The sequence below is a fragment of the Pantherophis guttatus genome, chromosome 2 (genome assembly GCF_059756535.1).
Source record: "Pantherophis guttatus breed Tessera chromosome 2, ASM5975653v1, whole genome shotgun sequence".
Classification (NCBI taxonomy): Eukaryota; Metazoa; Chordata; class Lepidosauria; order Squamata; family Colubridae; genus Pantherophis; species Pantherophis guttatus.
The window spans coordinates 91,376,736-91,398,693 of NC_142064.1; the positions used below are offsets into that span (position 1 = coordinate 91,376,736).

At 40.0% G+C, this 21,958-nt stretch overlaps 1 protein-coding gene across 3 annotated transcripts; it reads right to left on the reverse strand.

Annotated features, from left to right (window-relative positions):
- Nucleotides 1-2,929: 2,929 nt before the first annotated feature.
- On the reverse strand, nucleotides 2,930-20,478 carry FKTN (fukutin). Of its 3 annotated transcripts, none has more exons than XM_034410657.3 (10): nucleotides 20,391-20,478; nucleotides 18,016-18,207; nucleotides 17,683-17,742; nucleotides 16,495-16,698; nucleotides 14,044-14,321; nucleotides 12,230-12,362; nucleotides 10,081-10,210; nucleotides 8,477-8,610; nucleotides 6,150-6,280; nucleotides 2,930-4,446 (listed from the first exon to the last, which is right to left on the reverse strand). In XM_034410657.3, the coding sequence occupies exons 2-10, from the start codon at nucleotides 18,118-18,120 to the stop codon at nucleotides 4,233-4,235; spliced, it is 1,389 nt and encodes a 462-aa protein (XP_034266548.2). In that variant the 5' UTR covers nucleotides 18,121-18,207; nucleotides 20,391-20,478; the 3' UTR covers nucleotides 2,930-4,232. The 3 variants fall into 3 exon arrangements, with proteins under 3 accessions (XP_034266548.2, XP_034266546.2, XP_034266547.2); XM_034410655.3 differs by having other exon boundaries at nucleotides 20,176-20,432; XM_034410656.3 differs by having other exon boundaries at nucleotides 20,199-20,422.
- Nucleotides 20,479-21,958: the final 1,480 nt, after the last annotated feature.

Genomic DNA, 21,958 nt, shown 5'->3' on the forward strand with positions numbered 1-21,958 from the left:
GTAATTGCAGGCAGCTGGCAGCTAAGTGCTACTTTAATAGCAGTTTTCCTCCAAGACACCAAAATATGTTTCCTGAGCAGTCAAGAGTGGCTCAGGTTCTATTAAGGCATATATGAATTGTTTTTCTGGTTGTTTTTCTTTTTGCACCAAAACTGTATCACTTTGCAATTGCACTTCCAGCTATCAGGTCTAATTCAAGATTTTGCCTATTCATAGTAGTTATTACCCTGCATGGGTAAATAGCAGCTTTTCCAATAAGAGAACCTTAAAATTCAAGTGTAACATTTAGCACAAACTATCCATTATAAATTTATTAATCTAATAAACATCAGTCTTTTTGATAACTCTCAGTAAATGCAATAATTTTGTTTTCAGAAATTTATTGAAAAGAAACATTTGGTAGGTGCTACCCTGATTTTTTTAAAAAAATTAACTAACTTTGTAATGAGTAAACCGATTGAACAGAAAGTCAAAAGTGTACACTGGCAAATACAGCAAGGACTTTGGAATCTTGACCACAATCCAGATAGGACCGATAAAATTTGTAGAGCTATACAAAGTTTTGGAAGAGCACTTGAACTGAAATATCCTTGCAAGGCTTAGCATGGTAGAGCCTCATTCAAGAAGATGCATTTTTACTTTCTGCACCTGAAGAAGTCCACTTGACTGGAGCTTCAATCAAAGTTTAAGTGATGTCCTGACCACATGGTCTAAAGCAGAGGGTCTCCAAACTTGGCAACTTTAAGACTAGTTGATTTCCACGCTCAGAATTTCTGGCTGAGGAATTCTGGGAGTTGAAGTCCATAAGTCTTAAAATTGCCAAGTTTGATCTAGAGATTATCTTCCCACTGATTTCACCGGGATTGAAACACAACTAAAATGCCGACTCAGGGCAGGTTGAGGGAAGTTGAAAAAAGTAAAGACAACGGATAAAGTGGATGAAATGATCAGATATATCTGAAAAATCCAGACAAAACTTTGAGATTGCCACTAGGGATTGGTCAAAATGGAGGACATTTGCCCATATGATAATCAGGGCCAGACTTGATTCAACTAATATATAAGAAGAGTCTACCTAGTACAAAACAGATAACACATTTGTCAATAAGTTAGATTTATCTGTAATAAGTTAGTTACCTTATAATACTTTATATTTTAAATACTATTTTAGTCAAAGATGTGTATTAATTCTTACTCGATTTTCCTATCCGTTATATATAATACAGAGGTAGTATTTATATTATATATAAATTCTGTATTTCTGAGCACTGGAAAATATACTCACATTTTCTATCCAGAAAGGCAATTCCCACTTTACTGAATTTTACAAAAGAGCTGCAAATACAAGTAGTCCTGGACATACCAAAGTGGAGCCTTCCTTTACAGTCGCAAGTGGTGACAGCTGTTGAGATGGTCTTATCCTCCATCCCCTGTTCTCCTTGATGCAGCTGTTAAATGAATGCATGGGTCGTTAAGCGGAGCACAGGGTGCCTTAGTGAGTGGGGGAATCCCTGGGATGCCCAGTGCAGACCATGTACAAGTTATGGGGGTGCAACAGCACGGAGTGAGTGCAGGGAAGCCAGGGAAAGAAGCTGTAGCTACCACTCAGCCTGGCCTAGGAGCAAGCAAAAGGCATCTCCCTCAGGGAGCATAAAACACTGTGGAAACTTCCACAGTGGAGCATGAAGCAGCCTCAGAGTTGGGTACAAAGCAACTGCCTTGCGGGGAAACTCCAAAAATGTGAAGCAGCCACCCCTCCTATGAAGCCACAAACACCTGGCCCTCTCTGCCCGGTCTGGCTAAGCCCTGTGCCAATTGATTTTCCACATTTTCTTCCTCCCAAAAAGATGCCCGGTCTGGCCCTTTAGGAAGAGGAAGTCAAAGAAAAATGCTAAAGCCAGCCATCCAGCTGCAGCATCCTAAAATGCACCTTTTCCCATGTTCCTGAGCAGGGCTTTCGTAGAGGGTGGAAAAAAAAAACAGCTGCCTTCACTTTTCCAAGGCTCTGGAAAGAGTATGGCCTCCCAAGGCTGTGCAGAGCAGCCCCAATTCCTAAAGCAAATGTTAAGCATTTTTTTTTCCTTCTCTGCAAACTTCTCTGGGCATGGCTAGTAAGCCTGTTGGTTCTAAGAAGTTTCAGTTTGACTTTCGTGGGTTAAAATCATAAAGTACCAATTCGTAGAGGAGATCAACTTCAAAGGAAGGAGCCATTTCCACTGAAATGGAAATAGCCACACCCAGAGAAGAGTTTGCAGAGGGGAGGGGCTGCTTTGCTCTTTTGGAGTCGGGGGGGGGGTTGGATGTTTGGGGCTTTTGGCCCCACTGCGTGCTCCGTCTTGTGGGGGATTGGCTGCTTCATGCCTTACTCTGATAGTTCATTAGGTGTTTAAGGGTGTAGATGGGGAGCCGAAGGTACAATAGGCAAATGAGAGAAGTTGCAGCATCTCTGCAGCCTGTCGTAAGTGTGGATGGGCTGCCGAGGGTTGCAATCAGTAGTGGGATTCAAATCTCATCGTTACTGGTTCACTCATGGGCGCGCTCGTGCAGAACACTTCTGCGCATGCGCAGAGACGTCCAGGCGGGTGGGCGGAGCCTCCCACGGCGGCTGCTACCGGTTCACCCGATCTGGGGCAAACAGGTAGCAACCCACCACTGGTTGCAATGTCATAACTTTGGGCACAGGTTGCAAGTCTCTTTGTTCAGCACCATCGTAATTTGCTTTTTAAATTTTTTATTTATTCATTTTATTTTATTTTGTTTATTTATGCTTCGATCAGAAGGACTTGGGCCCCCCGCCACCATCGTAATTTCCAAAGGTTGTTGAACAAATGGTCATAAGTCGAGGACTATCTGTAGCTAGAACTGCCCTTAGGAAGTAGTATGTCACATGTAAATATTATGTGCTATGAAAACTCTTTCACAGGTTTAGTTCTGTTTCATTTAACAATTCATTTGCTGGATACTTTTCTTCAATTTCAATCTCCTTAATTAGCAGGTCATCATAATTAATTTAAAATATACAATTATGAAAATCCAAAGACACCCCCCATTATTACAACACAAACACTGCAACAAGCAACTTCAATGGGAATGCCAGCAGGAAGTTGGAAATTGAAGTCACATGATGTCATGCTTATAAGCAGGCACGATTCATTTAATGATTGCAGCCAGAACTGATGTTGTAAGTTGGCATGGTCATTTACCTTTTACCATCATGTTTAATGACCACCAACTGTGGACAGCCAGTAAGGATTACCTGTATGGTTTTCTCCCTTTTGACAAAGATTCTTTTTTAATTATCTGCCAGGATATCTTCTCTGCCCAGTTTTTATAATATTGCTTTCTTGCTGTAAGCATGTTTGCCATAACACAACATCCAAATAGCCACCACTGTTCATTTTCATATATACATACAAGCATACATATATACAAAACGCTTTTTGAATTCTTCCATCTTCAGCTACATAAACTCCTGACGCTGTGTGTCCTGTTTCTGGTTTCAATTATACACTCCCAACACACAGTTGTTATGGAAATTAGCAATTTGCTCAAAGTTGAGGAGAAAACAGCAGACAAGGAATGCAAACAGAAATAGAGCCTCTGAAAGAAGCTTGCTTGAATATGTTTTCTTTAACAGGAGAAGACAGAAGAATAGTCAAAATCCAGTCCAAAGTTCCAAGAGCCAGGTCATTGTCAGTCAATCCAGAAGTCCAGAATCCAGAATCAACTGTTTGATCTCCAGCTTTTGCATGATGTTTGTGTGAAATTCTACTCCTGAAATTCTAACAGTTGATTCCAATGAGGGATAATGGGTTGCCTTGTAATCAGGCTGCAGCCAGCTGCCTTTAATCAAGAGATTTACTCCCTTGCTTGACAGGGAGTCTCATTGAAGCCTGTACTTTGTTTTCTGCTCTCCTCACCAGGTATGGGGGCTTGGAGGCCTTCTGCATCATCTGATAGTTTCAGCTATTCAGGTAGTGTCTATGTTTGATCAGCCTCAGGTGATTCTTAGCTTTGTGTCTCCTGAGGCTGACATTTCATAGGTTCTGCTGCAGCAGCTCCTTCAAATTCAAATCCAGACCCAGCCATGATGCAGTGCACCAATTTCCACAAGCATTGTACCATCGAAACAGTGGCAAATCTATGAAGCATCCCAATGCTGATGATTTCTAGGTGAGACATGATGCAACTATCAATAAATATTCTTCTGATGCCAGCATCTTACAAATAAATCAGTAGAGCTGAATTACTTCTTCCCATTCACTGATCGGCCAGATTCCATTAGGTTGGACATTGGGGGGTGAATTTTTCCAATCCCACACTTTGACAGGAACCTTCCAGTCTTTACCATAATTGGCTTCAATATAGTGGAGGGTTTCACATGGCACATGTACCTTAAGTTCTAGAAACTCAGTCCAGCACAGGGTAAATTTGGGGAAGAAATACCTGCAAAAAGGAAGAACAGATAAGATGGTGTAGGTAAAAGGCTACCAATGAGAAGTAGGTTATGTTCTTAGATTATTATGTGGCAGACTGGATATAAGCAGTATGCAAACTTAGCTTCTGCAGGTGATATATTATTATACTAAATTATTATGGAAAGTTGTTGAACAATTTATTTTAATTCTGCTGAATTATAATGACAGATCAGATCTATTTACAGCACCGAAATGCAATCTTCAAACTCTCCAAGTCCCAAGGAAGTAAATTCTTCTCCTTTTTAACCTTTAAGCAGACATTTTGAAGTGCATAATCATGAGAATTAGAGACATTTATGTTGTTAATAAACATAAACATTTGAATTTCAGGACACCATTTCTTTAACCTGCTCCTGAAAGTGTTTTTAAACTAAAATTTTTACAAATTGTCCAAGTATCTGCTTTGCAGACAGAATTGATTAACTGCACAGAAACAAAATTCTTCACTAATGATCAAATTTAAATCAAGATACAATCAATCACATCTTTGGCCAAAAGAAGAGGAACTAACATGGTGCCCCAGAAATTCTATCCATTCTTTGTAAAAATTTCGTGTTGATCCAAAGAACATCCATTTTTCCCATAATGTCATCTCTATAGAAGAAATCAAGCTTAGTACCAACAACTTTCTGGTTAAATAACTGGGTTTTTTCTTTCCCATTTGCTCAACTTAATTTATTCAGATAATTTATTTCCCTCCAGTTTAGTTACTCAGAGTGGATTACAGTCATTCAAAAAATATTCCCTATTCTAACACAGTAAAATTGAACCAGCAACACCTATAAATATAACAAAGAACAAACAACTAAGCAACAAACACAGCTGATAGTTAAACAAGGACATTAGTCCTAGATAAGACTGATAATAATCTGAAATGTTCAAAGTAATACAGAAAAATTTTAAGTTTTATTTAAAAAAAAAACACAATTCAGAAGCAGATGAACTTTCCTAGGCAGAGGGGAAGAATTCCTAACAAGCGCTCATTGCTATTCACCATTCCTCTTGATTCCAGAAAGTGGGTTAATGGGGCCTCTGGGCATTCCAAAAAGCTAACATGGGAGACAATAACTTAAAATTTCCAGATGCAAAGCCAGTTAGAATCTTGAAGAAATAAATGCCAGCATTTGAACTGTATTCAGAAATGGAAGTTTAACATGTTGTAGGAGGTTCTGCAAACTACCTGCAGAAGGAGACACTGTGAAGAAGCCAAATATCTGCAAAGGCGGGCTGATAAATGTGAGACAACTTTATCTGGTCGAAATGTGTTTGAATATTGGGTTGGTAGTTAGGCTATTGGTTTGAGTTCCAAGCTTGGCAATTTGGTTGCAAACGTTTCGTCACCATTCAAGGAGACGTTGCCGATGCATTTTGAACTGACTCAAAACAACTTAAAACACACTGACGATGGTGACGAAACGTTTGCAACCAAATTGCCAAGCTTGGAGCTCAAGCCAACAGCTCAACTTTATCTTTCAAAGAATTTTATTGTCCATTAGTGATCTTGCCTCTGAGAAACTTCCTGGTTTTTTTTTTAGTAACCAGGTCAATGTTCTCCAAAAACCTTAAAACCCATTAGAGTGAAAGCAATTATTTGTGTTGGGTAGTAAGATATGAAAACAGATAGTTGTTTAGTAAGATTTCCCCTCCATAAACACCAACTCTTAGTCGTACTTAAATTTCTTGCCCGATTTGGCCTGGGTTCCTCCATTCCACATGTGGTCATCCTCTTCATAGAAGAAAAAAATATCAAGCTTCACTTCGTCTTCTCCTCCCTGGAAGGAGAGCTCTAAACTATCTTCAACCTATAAAGAAAGGGGGGGAGGGGAGACGTCAAGACACAGATAATAAAATGGTCATGCATCAAAATTAACGCTTGATTCCCTTCCAACCCTGTAATTCTTAACTCTGACATTTGAATATTTCCTAGCAGTATTTTGAAGATAAAAACGTCTTAAGAATGAATAAAAAAATGTTGAGGGAAACGGATATGAGACTTTTTAAAAAAAAGTTATTTATTTATTTACTTACTTATTTTATTAAAAATGTCAAATCAATGCGTGAACAGTGTGGCACCTGGGTGTCATACATTCCAATACAAATGAAATTGATTAGATTAAACATAATTATTACATTCAATCAACTTATGTATTTCTAATAACAATACACCTCTATGTTAGATTTCAGTCTATCATTATTCAATTATTTCACATTTTCTCATTATTACTTTCATTTTGTAAAATAAAAATGTACACATTAATATTCCCCTTATTTCTATCACTTATTCTAACTTTTAATCATGTCACCCTTTATTAAGAAACTTTTTCTTTCTTTCCTGTCTAACTTCAAATCATGTCACCTGCCTAAAGAAAGAAAAAAAGAAGGAAAAAAAAAGAAGAGAAGGGGGGGGGGTAGAAGCAACTTAGAACAACAACAACAACAAAAACCAGGAATCATCCATCCATCATCTCTTGCCTGCTTCATACTTTAATTGCTATGCTTTAAAAAAGAGAGGAAAAAGGAAAAGTGAATCAGAACAACAATAAAAAAGAAAATTGTCTATCCATCATCTCTTGCCCACTTCAATACTTTAGTTGCTATGCTGCTTTTTTTTTTTTTTTTAATTTGCCTCCCAAATTCCTCTCTTAAAGAAAACGGATATGACTCTTTCAACTCTCCATGAAATTTGGTCAGGAAGGGGAATCACTTAAGAGTGCCAAGATTATTAATTTTATGCCCAGCCTATTAATGTATATAACAGCATCACAGAAATGTAACAAGTCTTCAGCAGTTTTTTTTTTAAAGTTCTTTTCTAAATAAGCTGAACTAGAAGATAAAGAGCAGAAAGTCTTAAATTTCTCACTGCTTGGATGCTATTAAAACTAACAGGGCTAAAAAGTCAAGGAGTACAATAATTATGATAATAATAGAAGTGAAAGATGCGCAAGTTAGCTCTAGTCTATCTGCAAGATAACACATTTTAATATTTGCAAAGTGCTGAGCGTTGCACCATTTGCCCCACTGAGGAAAGAAGAAAAGAACAAATCTCTATGTTTTCAGAAAACATTGCTTCTGGGGGAATAACAGCTGGTGAAAAAATAATAATTTGCAAGAAAACTAATGCAGGGCCGCTGTCTCACTGGGAACATGTTTTGATTTAGGAAGTTGTAGCTACTTTTATGTTGAATTGCAGCACACAATCCTTGCACAGTTTTCTGTGCTCTTTCATTTATCCTCGTAATAATCCTGTGATGTAGGTCAAGTAAAAATCCTGATTGCTGCTCCTAACTAATCAGCAAGCTTCAGAGATGAGAAAGGGTCCAAAACCAGGTCCCCCACTCCCCAGCATCCCACCCAATGCAGTCTTCTAGCCAGGGGTGGGCTTCAAAAATTTTAGCAAGGGATTCTCTGCCCAGTTGCTGGGTGGGTGTGGCCATGGTGGGCGTGGCCTAGTTGGCCTCCTGCATCACGGCGGGCTGGGGGTGCTTTTTCCTCGAGCTTCCGGGAGAGCAAAAACGGCCTCCCAGGTTCCAGAGACCCTCTGGAGGCCTTCCCAAAGTTCCAGTAGGCCCGTTTTTCGTCCTCCCCGAGCCGCCGCACAGCCTTGCACTTACCTGCATCCAAAATGGGCCGTGTGGGGACACCTGGGGTGGACGGGGCCAGCTAGGAATGGGATTTGGGGGTTCTCCGAACTGCACAGAATCTGAGCTAGAGGTTCTCCCTTAACCCCTGCGAACCCCCAGCAGCCCACCCCTGCTTTTAGCATAATGTTTTTCAAACTAGGCAATTTTAAAATGTGTGAATTTCAACTCCCAGATTAACCTAGTCGGCATGCCAGCTGGGGAATTCTGGGAGTTAAAATCCACACATCTTAAAGTTGCCAAGTTTTCAAAACACAGTTCTAGTATAACCTAATTATTCCTTTAATATTTCAGACACCCTGAAAAAAGGATTGGCAAGAAAGAAAACTATGAGTCAAACATATTCCTGTATTCACCAACCTTGCCAAATTTGTGCTTTAGCGGTAACCCAGCCTTCTGAAATGCTGGAATAATATCCGGTTTGTATTCTTGAATAAAAATTCCCAGGTCCAGGTCTTTACTGTAAGGAATAATGTTGCACTGTCTGTACCAACCTAAATATACAACAGATCCATGAGAAATTTAATGCACAATCATGCAGCCCCAACACTGATGAAAAAGAGGACAGTGTAATTAGATTAAGACACAAAAATTATACCCAAAGGTTTTCCATTCTAAGCAAAGATGGAGAATTCAATTTCTCCTCTAACAATTGCTGCATTTATATGGTTCAGAAGATTTCATCCTCTTGTTATCTATGAAAGAAATAGAAGGACAATTTTACTTGCTCAACCTATTTATCCCTCAAGGCTGCTTGGTAAATACTTAAATTTAAGAGTAAACTTTCATTTCCACAAATGAAAATGGCTGGTTTCTTTCTTCTAAGATAGAGGTCCTGTGATATATATATATTTGGAGAGATTAGGTTTTTTTTATAATTAGTGAGAGAAATTGTATCCAAAATCTGTAAGTTTTAACACGGTTTGAAAAATTCAGCTAGAACCATTTCTGGTAAACCAGCTGCAACCTCTCTTCATGACAAAAATTTTCTAAGCTTAGGGGCCTAATTTTTGCAGGTTACTTTATTTGCAAACAATATGTAAATGTAATAGAAAAACAATATTAATGAAGAGTAAAAATATATAGTGGTGCTCAGGAGTAAACCCAGACAAGCAATCAGCAAAAGTCTCTCAACTGGCCATCTAAACCTTCCATTCCATGTGATGGTAAAATCACAATAACTTTGTAAGTAATTCTTTCCTCATATTTTCAGTATTCTAAAATTTTTGGGCAGCATTGTGTTGAAGACGCTGTAGTCCTGAATTCCATAACTGAGCAATGCCTGTATGAATTACCTCAACTGAATGACATCCTGGGAAATATTAATGGATTAATACATTTTTTTCAAACATTCTTTGTTTTTAAAAGGTACACAGAGAGTAACAGGGGCCTCCTTGCATCTTACTTTCCTGAAGATCAGGATACAATTGGCATTTACACTGTGGGCTATTTATTTCATTTAGCTTAGATCAGGGGTGTCAAACTCGCAGCCTGCGGGCCAGATGCATCAAGTGCTGGCCACCCCCACCCCCACCCCCACCCCGGTCAATACTTCATATCTGATGGTGAAAAGATACTCCAGACTGGGCATAGATGCATATGCCAAACTCTTTTTGTATTGGGTTCAGACAAAAGCTCTCATAGTCTAAGACTGGGCTGTCAAACTCGCGGCCTGTGAACCAGATGCGTTGTGCGCTGGCCACGCCCATGCCGTTTAGTGAAAGGGGAGAAAGTCACGATATGTCACGTGCCGCCTCCGTGACAACACAAGTTTGACACCCCTGATCTAAGACAAGCTCATTTGCATTCACATGAATGTTGTGGTTCCATGCATTCGATCAGTGTGGTCTTCATACATGGTGTATTTCTGCTATGTACCTAGTTTGGTCATCTTGTCCCTCAGGCTCAACTGCCAGCATTGCAGAGAACACTTCTGGCTTCCAACCCAAATGCAAGTGACTTACCTAGACAAGTCCCGCTACTCAGCCAGAATTGTACTCCCAAAGTGTTCAGTGTCAGAGCAGCAAGATGCAGCAATGCCTTGGCTTTTTTCCTAAATTCCACTGCCTCGGGGGATGTATCATCAGGGTACAGCTAGAAAAGAAAGAAGAAGGAGTAGGGGAAGAAGGGGAAAAATGGAGGAACGACACTGTAAATTCTTTGCATGTTGTAAGTCAAATAAAGGCATTTGTCTAATCTGTATCTTAGCTTCCATGATCATTTTTTATTTTTCCCTACCATTATTTAGAATTCCCCCAGGAGAAATAAGTAACGGTCACAAGTAAAGTGGTTGCTAAATGGGAAATCACTTGAGTTCCAATATGTCTTCAAGCTGGAAAAAGATAACACTTGTCATTTCACCCCTTCCCTTTTGTTTGTCTCACAACTGTTCCTTAGGAAACTGTTCCTTAGGAAGCAGTGCCTGCTTACACATCAAAAACAATGAGATTGTACCACCCAGGACTGCATAAATTGCTTAGTCTCTTGAAATCCCTTCCTTCTCAATCTCTCTAATCTGCAATTTTGTAACAGAAAAAAAAACACTAGTGAGGCAAAGAACAATGCTGACTATATTGGCAATCACATGACTGAGGGACACTACAAAGGCCATAAATGTGGTAACATGGCCATAAAATTATTTGTTCAGCATCGCTGTAACTTCAAACGGTTGCTGAATGAGTGGTTGGTAAGCGAGGACTACCTGCAATGAATTTGTATTTAAATGAAGGTCCTTATTACTTGTTCTCTTGGAAAGTGGAAGGAAGGAGCCACAGGGTTAGGCAAGGGCCCAATTCAAACTGGTAATGATAACCACAGGGGGGAAGCTGACAAACAATTTAAAAATCAAATTTATGGAGCCCTATGTAACATAATCTGATACAATATGACGTCTTTGGAATGAAATCGATTCTCTGCTTGTGCTGAAGAGCATTGGCGAGTTTGAAAAATAGTCATTTGGACACTGACATGGGTAGTCTCTGAGATATAGACAGACAGACAGACAGATCCAAAGTCCATCAAAAAACCACCACTGCAATCAATCCAATTTTCATCTTCACTAAATAAATTTGCATTCCCTCCTGCACTTGTAATAGGGATAGCTACAAACTATTATTTATACCTTAGTAAATCACAACACAAACTTTAACCCACATATATTTTTTTTGTTTTTAATACAACTGTTCTTTTCTATCTTCCTGCTGTGCTCAAATGGTACCGAAGTATTTCTTGCAATCAAAAAAACGGATTCTTTCATTGATAGGCCTTCTATATTCATTCTTTGGCGCCATCAAGTGTCAAAACCACAGAGCAAATCTTAGTAGGTAGTCACTAAATAGGATTAAGCATGGAAATGTGGGTGGCTGTTAGGCTGAAAAACTGAAACACTGGTTGCCTAAAGAGGGAAAAGTTTAATTGAGTTAGGATTTCAACAAAACTATGGCCAATATTAAAAAAAAAACATGCATGTGTCTCAGGGCACCCAAAGTAACTGTGGGTTTGAAAAGTGGCTTTCCAAGCCTGGGAAAAATTGATTTTTGAAAGAGATGAAACAAAGTACAAGTAATTCACCAGGTGCTAGGCTATGTAGTAAGAGAGCCAATGATGTAGTGATTAAGGCATCAAGCTAGAACCTAGGAGATTATGAGCTCTAGTACCACCTTAGGCACAAAGCCAGCTGGGTGACTTTGGGCCCATCACTCTCTCTGAATCCTGGGAAGGAGGCAAAGGTAAACCAGAGATTAATTACAAAAATTATGATTCTCTGAGCTCCAAACAGTCATGAGACCAAGATCTCTGCCACTTTGCAGTGAAGAGCTAAGAGCTAAGAGCCAAGGCTTACAAAGGTAGTTGGTCACTGTATTTATAGGTTGATCAAGTCCACTTAGTACCACTGATTTGCTACAAATGAAAGATCTGTCCACTTACACTTTTTAAACAATCTCTCCATTTTGAACACTTAACAAGAATTAGCAAGCATTGCTATTTCAATGCCGGGGTGTGGAGGAGAAAGCTGATAATAGTGGAAACATTGCACATTTTGGAGGCAGTGATGACATGGATATAATGTCATTTTTATTAAACCAATTAATTCAAACAAGAAATGATACTAACCTGGAAGAACGATCGAGCTTCTTTGTACCGACATTCAACAAATCGAGAGTGAGACCTTTCTTTGAGGAACTTGGATGGCTCTTTTGGAACCTGGACTATTAATCCATCAATGGAAAGAGTCAGTAATTCCATCCTGTTACAAGAAGGGGAAAGTGATGTTATCCTGACCAGAAGAATGTAACAGAAACAAAACATTTCCTTTTGAATTTGCATTAAGACAGCAAGCTAACAAATGCACAATTGCTGTTCCTTCTGACACACAATCACAACTTGCATGTTCACCAAAATGTTTTGTCTATCTTAATCTGCTATTCTCACTCCATCCAATTCATTTAATGTACACCTAAAACAGAACCAAAACAATTGTAACAATTGGGTGATAGAGCTGCCAATCAACGGAAGGCAACATCGGGTACTGCCTCCTCCTAGGTTCTATTCCAACAGGAAGAACAGAGAAATTCATGTGGTGAAGGCAGAAGGACAGATTTGAGGGACACTTGGGAGTTTAAGTTTGGAAATCTCTCATTGTCTCATTGACAGAAGCCCGGGAATGATTTTAGGGGCAGTGTAGGCTGCTATGTACAGGATATAAATAATTTTTAGAAATAAATGAACTTGCTTTAAAACCCATTTTTGGTGATTTAATAAAAGTCAATGTGTTCCTTATTCCTATATTAACCAGCTATCTGTACTATCCTCTATCTGCCCCGTATTCTCCCTGCTTGAGACTTAAAAGAATTTCTGTACTCTAAAAAGGTTTTAGTGGTGGCAGGAAAAGGATAATCAAGGAAAAGACCTCCACAACATGGAGGGAGGGTAGGGTGTTTTAACAATTTATTTGAAGGGTCTGTTAAGATGAGAAGGCAGCACATGTAACTGGAAGGAATATAAAATAATAAGCTTTCCAGCTCATCAACTGAACCTTCTGACAAAGGACACATTTAATATGAATGCGAGACAACAATGCTAGCACACTGCAAAGCAACTGTGAACATATTCCACAATCACAATGCTGTTAATCAATATAATTGCCTTAATTAAGTGAATCAGATACTTTCACATTTTAGAAGCAGCTCATCAAAAGTAAAAGAAGAGAGATGCCCTACTTTCTTACAAGAGCACATATCTCGTCACTGGGGAATCGTGCATTCCCCCCCCCCATCTAGGATATATTGTGGGGTAGTATTGTGTCATTTTTCCTGCTTGCTTCACATCGTCCAAATTCAGAGATGGGGCTTCCTTTGTTCAGAGGTTACCATAGTTTAAAGCCATGGGATTTCTTTGAGGGTGCTGTTCTTTTGTCTGCCCTGAACCTGCTGCCAAATAATGTTGTCAGGGAATTCTCATCTCTGCCATTATATAAGGAAGAGAGGAGGAGGAGGAATCTAATGGCCTCATTACCGGCATTAATCAAAAGTATAAGTTCACTTTCTTGACACAATTTTCATTCTGAGATATCTGAGTCTTTTGGAAGCAAGTACTGTACAACAGCTGTGTTTTGCAAGAGGAGCCTTATCATCATATACAACAACAATAGCAATAGCACTTAGACTTATATACGCTTCACAGTGTTTTACAGCCCTCTCTAAGCGGTTTAAAGAGTCAGCATATTGCCCCCAACAATCTGGGTCCTCATTTTACTGACCTCGGAAGGATGGAAGGCTGAGTCAACCTTGAGCCTGGTGAGATTTGAACTGCCGAATTGCAGGCAGCCAGCAGTCAGCAGAAGTAGCTCGCAGTACTGCATTCTAACCACTGCACCACTGCGGCTCCAACAACAATAACAACAAAAATACTACCCTGCTGTTTCTTACTTGTTATAAGCTCCAGAATAGCGTCCAAAGTGTAGCTTCTGGAAAGGCACAAACGTCCTGTCCATGTGCAGCTTCAGACGTAGTGGCCCATGCCAGAGGTAGTTGCCACTCCTTTCATAGAAGACTACTAGATGGATGGCATGAGTTGCCTGTTTGAAGATGAAGTGCAGGGGAACTTCTGTTCCAGAGAGATCCTCCATGCCTTCTAAACGTGGATCTTTACTCTGAAGTTTCAGCCACTGGAATCCCATTCTCTCAGCAGCCTGAAACAAGCCCACCTGAAACCAACATAAAGTTTTTGTTCCAATCACCTTCATCAAGCCATGTTTCACCAAACAGTTCCTTTTAGGTTGAAATGAAAACAAAACATGGCAGAAGAGAATCATCTCATGGTTTAATTTCAACATCCTTTTCCAAAAAGCTGTTCTAGAGCAAACTATTTTGTTCCGTTAAATCAAAGCTCTCTAGAGCAGTGTTTCTCAACCTTGGCCGCTGGACGATGTGTGGAGCTGGCTGGGGAATTCTGGGAGTTGAAGTCCACACATTGTCCAGCGCCCAAGGTTGAGAAACACTGCTCTAGATAAAGTCAATAACCCACTCTGGCAGAAATGAACCTCTGTAACGGTGAAAGCAAAGATGTGTCATCTCTAAATGCTAACATCAAGAATTTTGCTGCTACTTCAGCACCATGTGTTGAATTACTGCCTGCGCTTAATTTTCTCAAAAGTTTCTCAGGAAATACATCACCACAGATAATTAATTTCCATGGAATGGACGCCACATTTGGTCACCCTTGGACGGAGAGAGCCCTCCTTGTTTTGTTAGATTTCTCAGTGACACTCACTTTCTTTGATCACAATATTCCTTTGGTCTGCCTGCTTTTTAAATAGCAATTCCAAGAGGTGTTCTGGAAGGAGAAGAGGTCAAACCCTGGATCATTTCAGTGGACACTCCATTTTATTTAACATTTACATGAAATCAATGAGAGAGATCTTCCAGCAGTTTAGCTCTTCCTTTTCTACCCCTTCTCTACCATAAAGGACATACAGTGGAAGGTTTGACTTGGTGCTTGAAACCATGAAGGACCGAATGGGGCAAACCACTGATATTCTACTTATTTCTTTTGATGGGGCTGTGTTTCTCCTGAAAAAGCTGCTACAGTAATCCCAGATTTACAACCACAATTGAGTTCCAAAATTTATGTTGCTAAGCAAGACAGTTCTTAGGTGAGTTTTGCCCCATTTTACAACCTTTCTTGCCACAGCTGTTAAGTGAATCACTGCAGTTGTTAAATTAGTAACACTTAACTGACTTCCCCACTGAGTTTGCTTGTCGGAAGGTTGCAAAGGGAATGGATTGCATGACCCCGGGTCACTGCAACTGTCATAAACGCGAGTCAGTTCCCAATCGTCTTAATTTGGATCATCATGGGGATGCTGGAAGGGTTGTGTGAAAATTGATTATAAGTCACTTTTTTCAATGCTGTTGTAACTTTGAATGGTCTCTAAACAAATGATTATAAGTCAAGGACTACCTGTATACAGTCTAATCCATTTCTTAGTTAGAGTTAGAGGCATCTGCTGGAACAGCAGGTAGAAGCGGCAACAGAGTCTACAATCTACAGCCAGCGTTGGTGAGCCTGCCAGTAATGTCTCTGAATCAGAAGATGTTGAAAGGAGTGATTACAATATCATCATCTCTCAGACTACAATTCATTCCACGTTCCAACTCCAGTTCCACACTCTTCATGTGGCTCACCTTAAAGAGAACCTAGAATTGGAATCTTACATGCTAATGGAAAAGGTGGCTGCTTACTTGCTGATTGGTGTTAGTTATTTCAGAAGAAAAAATATTTGCCTTACAAGACCTGCTATTGGCTGTCAATAAGTTTCTGGTCCCAATACAAGATGCTGGTGATTACCTATAAACCCTATTCAGCTTGGACCATTGCTAGCTTTAGGGTATCTTCTGCAGGCGGACTCTACCCACCCTACTTCATCTAGTGTGGAGACAATGTTTTGGGTGCTTTTCCCTAAAGAGATGCGGGGGGAGGGGGCTCAGACAATGACATTCTCAGGAGAGCCCCTCCCACCTGGAACAGCATCACCCTGGAGATCAGATATCCCCCCCCACCCTCGTGTCCTTTAGAAGAGTGTCAAACTGTCCTTTTTCAAAAGGCATTTAAGTGGAAGATCTTAAATAAGAAGGAATGGCATCTTTTTATAAACAGCATGTAATAGTTTTATTGATTATTAAGTATTTCTTATCCTGTTTTTAATCAAGGGTTTAGTTTTTGTAAGCGGCTTAGAGTAAAAAATAGTAGGGAGCATACAAATGTGGGCAAAAAAAAACCCCAAACAGGCACCTTTATCCGCTATAACTCTCTATTGCATCCTATTAAATGACTGCAAGCTTTAGCAGCGTTAGAGGAAGCTGGAAAAAGACATTTACTTCAAGTTTCCAGGTTTTGTCCAGTAGTCCAAAGGTGGTATAATCCCGTGGGGTACAGAAATATTTGCATTCTGAGTGACTGCCATCAGAAAAGGTCTGAAGCTGCTCCAAGTCTCGGTCAATTAGTTCCAAAAGGACAGGATCAATCAGATGCACAACTATGTTGTGGCTGGCCACCAAATTCAGAAATTTTCTCACCACATGCTGTTTAAAAGAAAAAAAAAAGAGGAAGGAGAGAAAAAAAAATCAGGAGTAAATGTTTGCTGAAATCTGTACCAAATAATACAGGTAGTCCTCAACATGCAAGCATAATGGAGCCTGCCCATTATGGTTGCATGTTGCAATGGTCGTAAAAGGGATCAGGCATGTGACAAACCAGATTTTACAATTTTTTTTCAATGGTGGTTAAGCAAACACTGAGGTCATTAAGCAAACAACACAGTCGTTAAGCAAACCAATGGTTCACTATGGGCACTGTTTTGCCAAAACCAGAAGTGCCAGTTTTTGGCAAAACTATCGTAAAAATGCGGTTACATGACTGCCAGATGCTGCAAATAGTCTTACATGCAGCCATGCTGCCAAGTGCCCGAAAGTTGGGGGCCCAACGACCGGAAGTTCAGATCTAGGTTGTAAGTCTTCTTTTTCGGGTCAGTTGTGACTTCAGTCACTAAGCAACTTGTCATAAGTTGAGGACTACCTGTAATGATTTGTAATAATCACAACAATCATTTTAAAATCATGATTTTGATCATGAGCATCGAGGGATTTTATATAAATAATTATAGTTAATGTAACAACAATTTTAGGATATTTGGCAAAAAACCAAAGTAAAGGATAAAGTAAAGTAAAGCTCAAATGATTCAGATAAACTTTGGTGCCAAAACCAAGCCTGGGTGCCTTTTTAGAGTGGAAGGCTGCATTTAATCTCCTTCAAGGTGTTAGGTATGACCCTTGAAGAACTGTAAGTGGTAGACATTACTTCCCCATAAATAAGTCACTATTGTTAAAATAAAAGTACAGTAATTTAACACAAGTTATGCAAATATTACCCTGTGTATTTAATATTCCTTTGGTAATTATTATTTATACGTATTTGCCTCGTGCCATTGCCGCCCTCCTTTTCACTGAGTTGCCTCTTCCACCTCAAGCATGTTGTTTATGAAAAATAGTAAAGTTGGATGTATTTACCCATTGACTATTGTCTTGTCCTGCTTTGCTCCCTTTAATCTTGGGGAAAACCGCTCCATTCTAACAAAATCAAACAAGAGAAATAAAAGCTCTACAACTCCAGTCTCAACAGTACCATGAAATTATAATAACAAAAAATAAAGCTCTGATGCTTTTTACTACCAAGCAAGTACGTCTCAGAATAACATTTGGTATCTCTGCCTTCTATAAATGATGGGGGTTGCTTGCTTATTTTGTTTTTGCTAGCATATTTTAAAACATTATAAACATTTGTTTAGATCCGTAAATCTGAGTTTAGGATTGTTCGTAAGTAATATGATCATGAAACGTTACCTTTGGAGACAGATAGTATTTATAATAGTACAGCTGGAACAGGAGAAAGATTGAGCTGGTCAAAGTAAGAAGACCTAGTACTACGTTTTTGTTAATTCTCTGCATCGGTCTTTTGAACCCTCCTGGTAGTCATTAGAAAGCAGCAGTTGGTGCTTCTCATCTTTTTTAGATGGCCTACTGTGAGTTTCAAAGCTGGGAAAACATAAAAAAAAAAAATGGAATTCAGTTAGAAAGCTATAATAGCTTTTTCAAAAGCAAAGCTATTGTTCTTCTGTTTAAATAACTATCCTACCACCCAAGTTTTGAGAGGCAATTAAAAACTCATCATACAAAATTAAAAAGTTGATTTATTGATTCACAGCTGATTCGGTGTCGTTTTATTTTGGATATTGCTCATGTAAGTTCATGCCTGCAGCAACAATGCCTTGAAGGTGTCACTAGGCAGACTTCTCTGAGAAGGACATCCCATAAGTAACGTTTTACCCACTTAAATCCATTTTGGGGGAAGAAAGTTATCTCGAATCATTTCTGCGAGCATGTAAAAGCAGATTCTCGACAAGAATGAACTTTGTGCCCTAGTAAAGGGAGCAATTTGCTCTTACCAATTTCAATACCCATCTCGAATCCTAAAGGAGATAGGCCTTGTCTTTCTAATATTCCTGAAACACTCAGGCAAATTGCAAAAACAGTACATCCAGTATGTCAGTGTGATTTTTGGTAACATGACGGTGATTGTGTGGTTTGAGTTTGATTATCCTTGGTGCCAAGGCAGTATTATTGTGTCATTTTTGTTTATTGGTATTAATTTGTATTGTTCCTTGGTTTTAATTCCCTGTTCACCACCCAGAGTTGAAATTATAAAATGGATGGCAATATAATTCCAGTTTAGACATTTATAAAATGAAGTAGTAAAACAAATGTTTACTGAGACACCTGAATGGACAGCATAACATTTCTCCCAAGATAGCTGAGATCTACTATCAGGATCTGAAGCATTCTAACCAGAAACAGGATCACATGAACTAAATGGGTTCCAGGTGCATCAAGGCAAAAAGAAGAAACAGACTCAACTAACAAATGGAATACACTGCAAAGGTAGATTCCATTTTCCAAACTCCTTGTGCCCAGATACTCAGTCACACACATAATAGTAAGCAAGCTTATGCAGTGTGAGAAGCGGCTTTGACCCATGAACTGACCCTTGAATGAAGTTGAAAGTGGAGAAGCATTCCTGAAAGAGACATGTTTCAGTCTGAGTTAGGCATGCTATGCCCCAATAGTCTTTCAATAGACTATCAAGTTTTAAGTTCCTTAAAACTTCCTTAATTTACTGCCTATTACCCAATGCTGTTTATAATATTCCAATTTTTCCCCACATATCCAAGTTTTAGTTTCTTTGAAGGAAAACTCAAACCTCAGAAAATAGACTAGATTCAGTTTTTTTCCCCTTCACATCAACAAATAGAGGCAAAATACCGGATATGTATACTGAATTATTTATATCCAGAATCTGGATATAAATGTGCAAATGTGAGTACTACTTATTTGCATATTCATAATTTCCTGGAAGATCCCTGCTAGTGCAACTTTATATGCATAACTCAGTCACTAGTGGTTGATTTGAGATTCAGGCATATGCCTAGGGAATGACTGATTCTCTTCCAAATATGGTTGTAGGCAAAACTAAATAAGAACTAAGGAAGCTTGATATCGGTAGGTGTCACTGAGACTGCAGTCTTTTTGGTGAATTTTTTTTTTTTTAATTTGATTTATATGCCGCCCTTCTCCAGAGACTCAGGGCGGCTTACAGTGCGTTAAGCAATAGCCTTCATACTTTTGTATATTTATACAAAGTCAGCTTATTGCCCCCACAAACTGGGTCCTCATTTCACCTACCTTAGAAAGGATGGAAGGCTGAGTCAACCTTGAGCCTGGCAAGATTCGAACTTACTTTAATTGCAGACAGCTGGTGTTAAATTACAGTGCTTAGTCTGCAGAGCTATCCAGTTATCTGCCCTTTCTAAACGAAGTAAACTCTAATCGACGTTTATGATGCATTGCATTCCCTACCTCTCTTCCAACCCTGGCAATTAAGACACGCGTGGGGAAACCCGAGGCTTCTCCAGATGTCCATGAACTACAATTCCCAGCATCCCTTACCATTGGCTATGTTGCACCAGTACCTGGAAGGCTGCCGGGTTTCTGGCTCAGGTTGAGACTGTGAAGCTTTCGTGGGGGCGAAGAAAGCTGCTAACGCGAGCGCCTTAAAAACGTTTATTTCCCCGTTGTGCTAACATCTCTCTTTCTGGCTTTATCCGTTCAAGGCTGCGTGCGGTATATAATGAAGGCTAATAATTCGACGTTGATGCCCTTACCTGCAAGGCGGGAGGCGAAGAGGGGGAGATCCTAAGTCGCAAAGGATGGGCTTTTGCGGCACTACCCGCCGTAAGGCAAAGCCGCCGCTCTTTACGTCAGCTGCGCCTTGCAGCGATGCCTGGCGAGTTGCGCGAAGAAAAGAAGAGGGGGGCGGCGGGATTTCGGTGTGGTTGTGGTGTTTTGTAGTGGACTGCTCGGTTCGCAGCGGAGGCGGGGAACAGCCTCACCCTGAAACAGAGGCTCTCTTGCCACTCTTCCCCCTTTAAAATTAAGTTTATTTAGTTCAGAGGTCTCTAATCTTGGCAACTTGAAGACTTGTGGACTTCAACTCCCAGAATTCCTCAGCCAGCTTTGCTGGCTGAGGAATTCTGGGAGTTGAAGTCCACAAGTCTTCAAGTTGCCAAGATTGGAGACCCCTGGTTTAGTTTAATACGCAACGCTCCCACGTTGCAACTGGCGCTGGATGGTTCAGTTTGTATTTTGCAGCTTCACGGATAGTGGCGCCCTGGTGGAGACGTCAGTGCAATTTGGGAGCTCTGGTTTGCGGGTAAAGGAAAGTGATGGAACTCTTAAAAAGACTGGCGCTGCTCTGTGGGTTTCGGGACAAGGAAATCTGCCGAAGCGTTGTCAGGTCTAATAAAGGATTTGCAGAAGAGACCACCAGGAAGCATAGATTGGACTGGGAAGGCGAAGAGGTGGCGCTAGAAAAAGTTTCCAGGGATACTGCATGGCTGTTAGGAAAAAGCTATTTGCAGATTTATTTATTTTTTTTTTGAAGAATGTTGATCTCCAAGTAGGGTTATTTTATTTTATTTTTAAAAAAGAAAGTGAAGACATGGCGATACTGCACTCAAGTGCATGTTATTTCATTAATTTCCTCGAAGTAGTGAAAAGGTATCTTATGTTGTTGTTAGTTGCGAAGGCGTGTGCGACCCATCGCAACCCCATGGACAATGTTCCTCCAGGCCTTCCTGTCCTCCACCATCCTCGAGTCCATTTAAGCTCACGCCGACTGCTTCAGTGATTCCATCCAGCCACCTCATTCTCTGCCGTCCTTTTCTTCTTTTGCCCTCAATCGTTCGCAGCATTAGGCTCTTCTCCAGTGAGTTCTTCCTTCTCATTAAGTGGCCAAAGTATTTGTGTTTCATCTTCAGGATCTGGCCTTCTAAAGAGCAGTCAGGGTTGATCTTCAAGGGATTTGCAGAGTCTTCTCCAGCACCATAGTTCAAAGGCCTCAATTCTTTCTTATAAGGCATCTTATAGTACTGTATAAACTATCCGGTAACACAGGGGTCTGCAACCTTAAACACTCAGAGCCATTTGGACCAGTTTCCCACAAAAAACAAAACACTGGGAGCCAATAATTTAACAACCAGTGTGACTGAGTGGGCATGGCCAACTCGAAGTCACTCACTCCCATCCAGTCACAAGAACACCCCCCCCAGCTATTTATTTTTATTTATTTATTTATTGGAATTTGTCAAAAAAAGAAGAGAATAAAATACAATGACAGGGACAATAGGCACGTTAGTGCATTTATGCATGCTCCCTCTACTGACCACTTAAG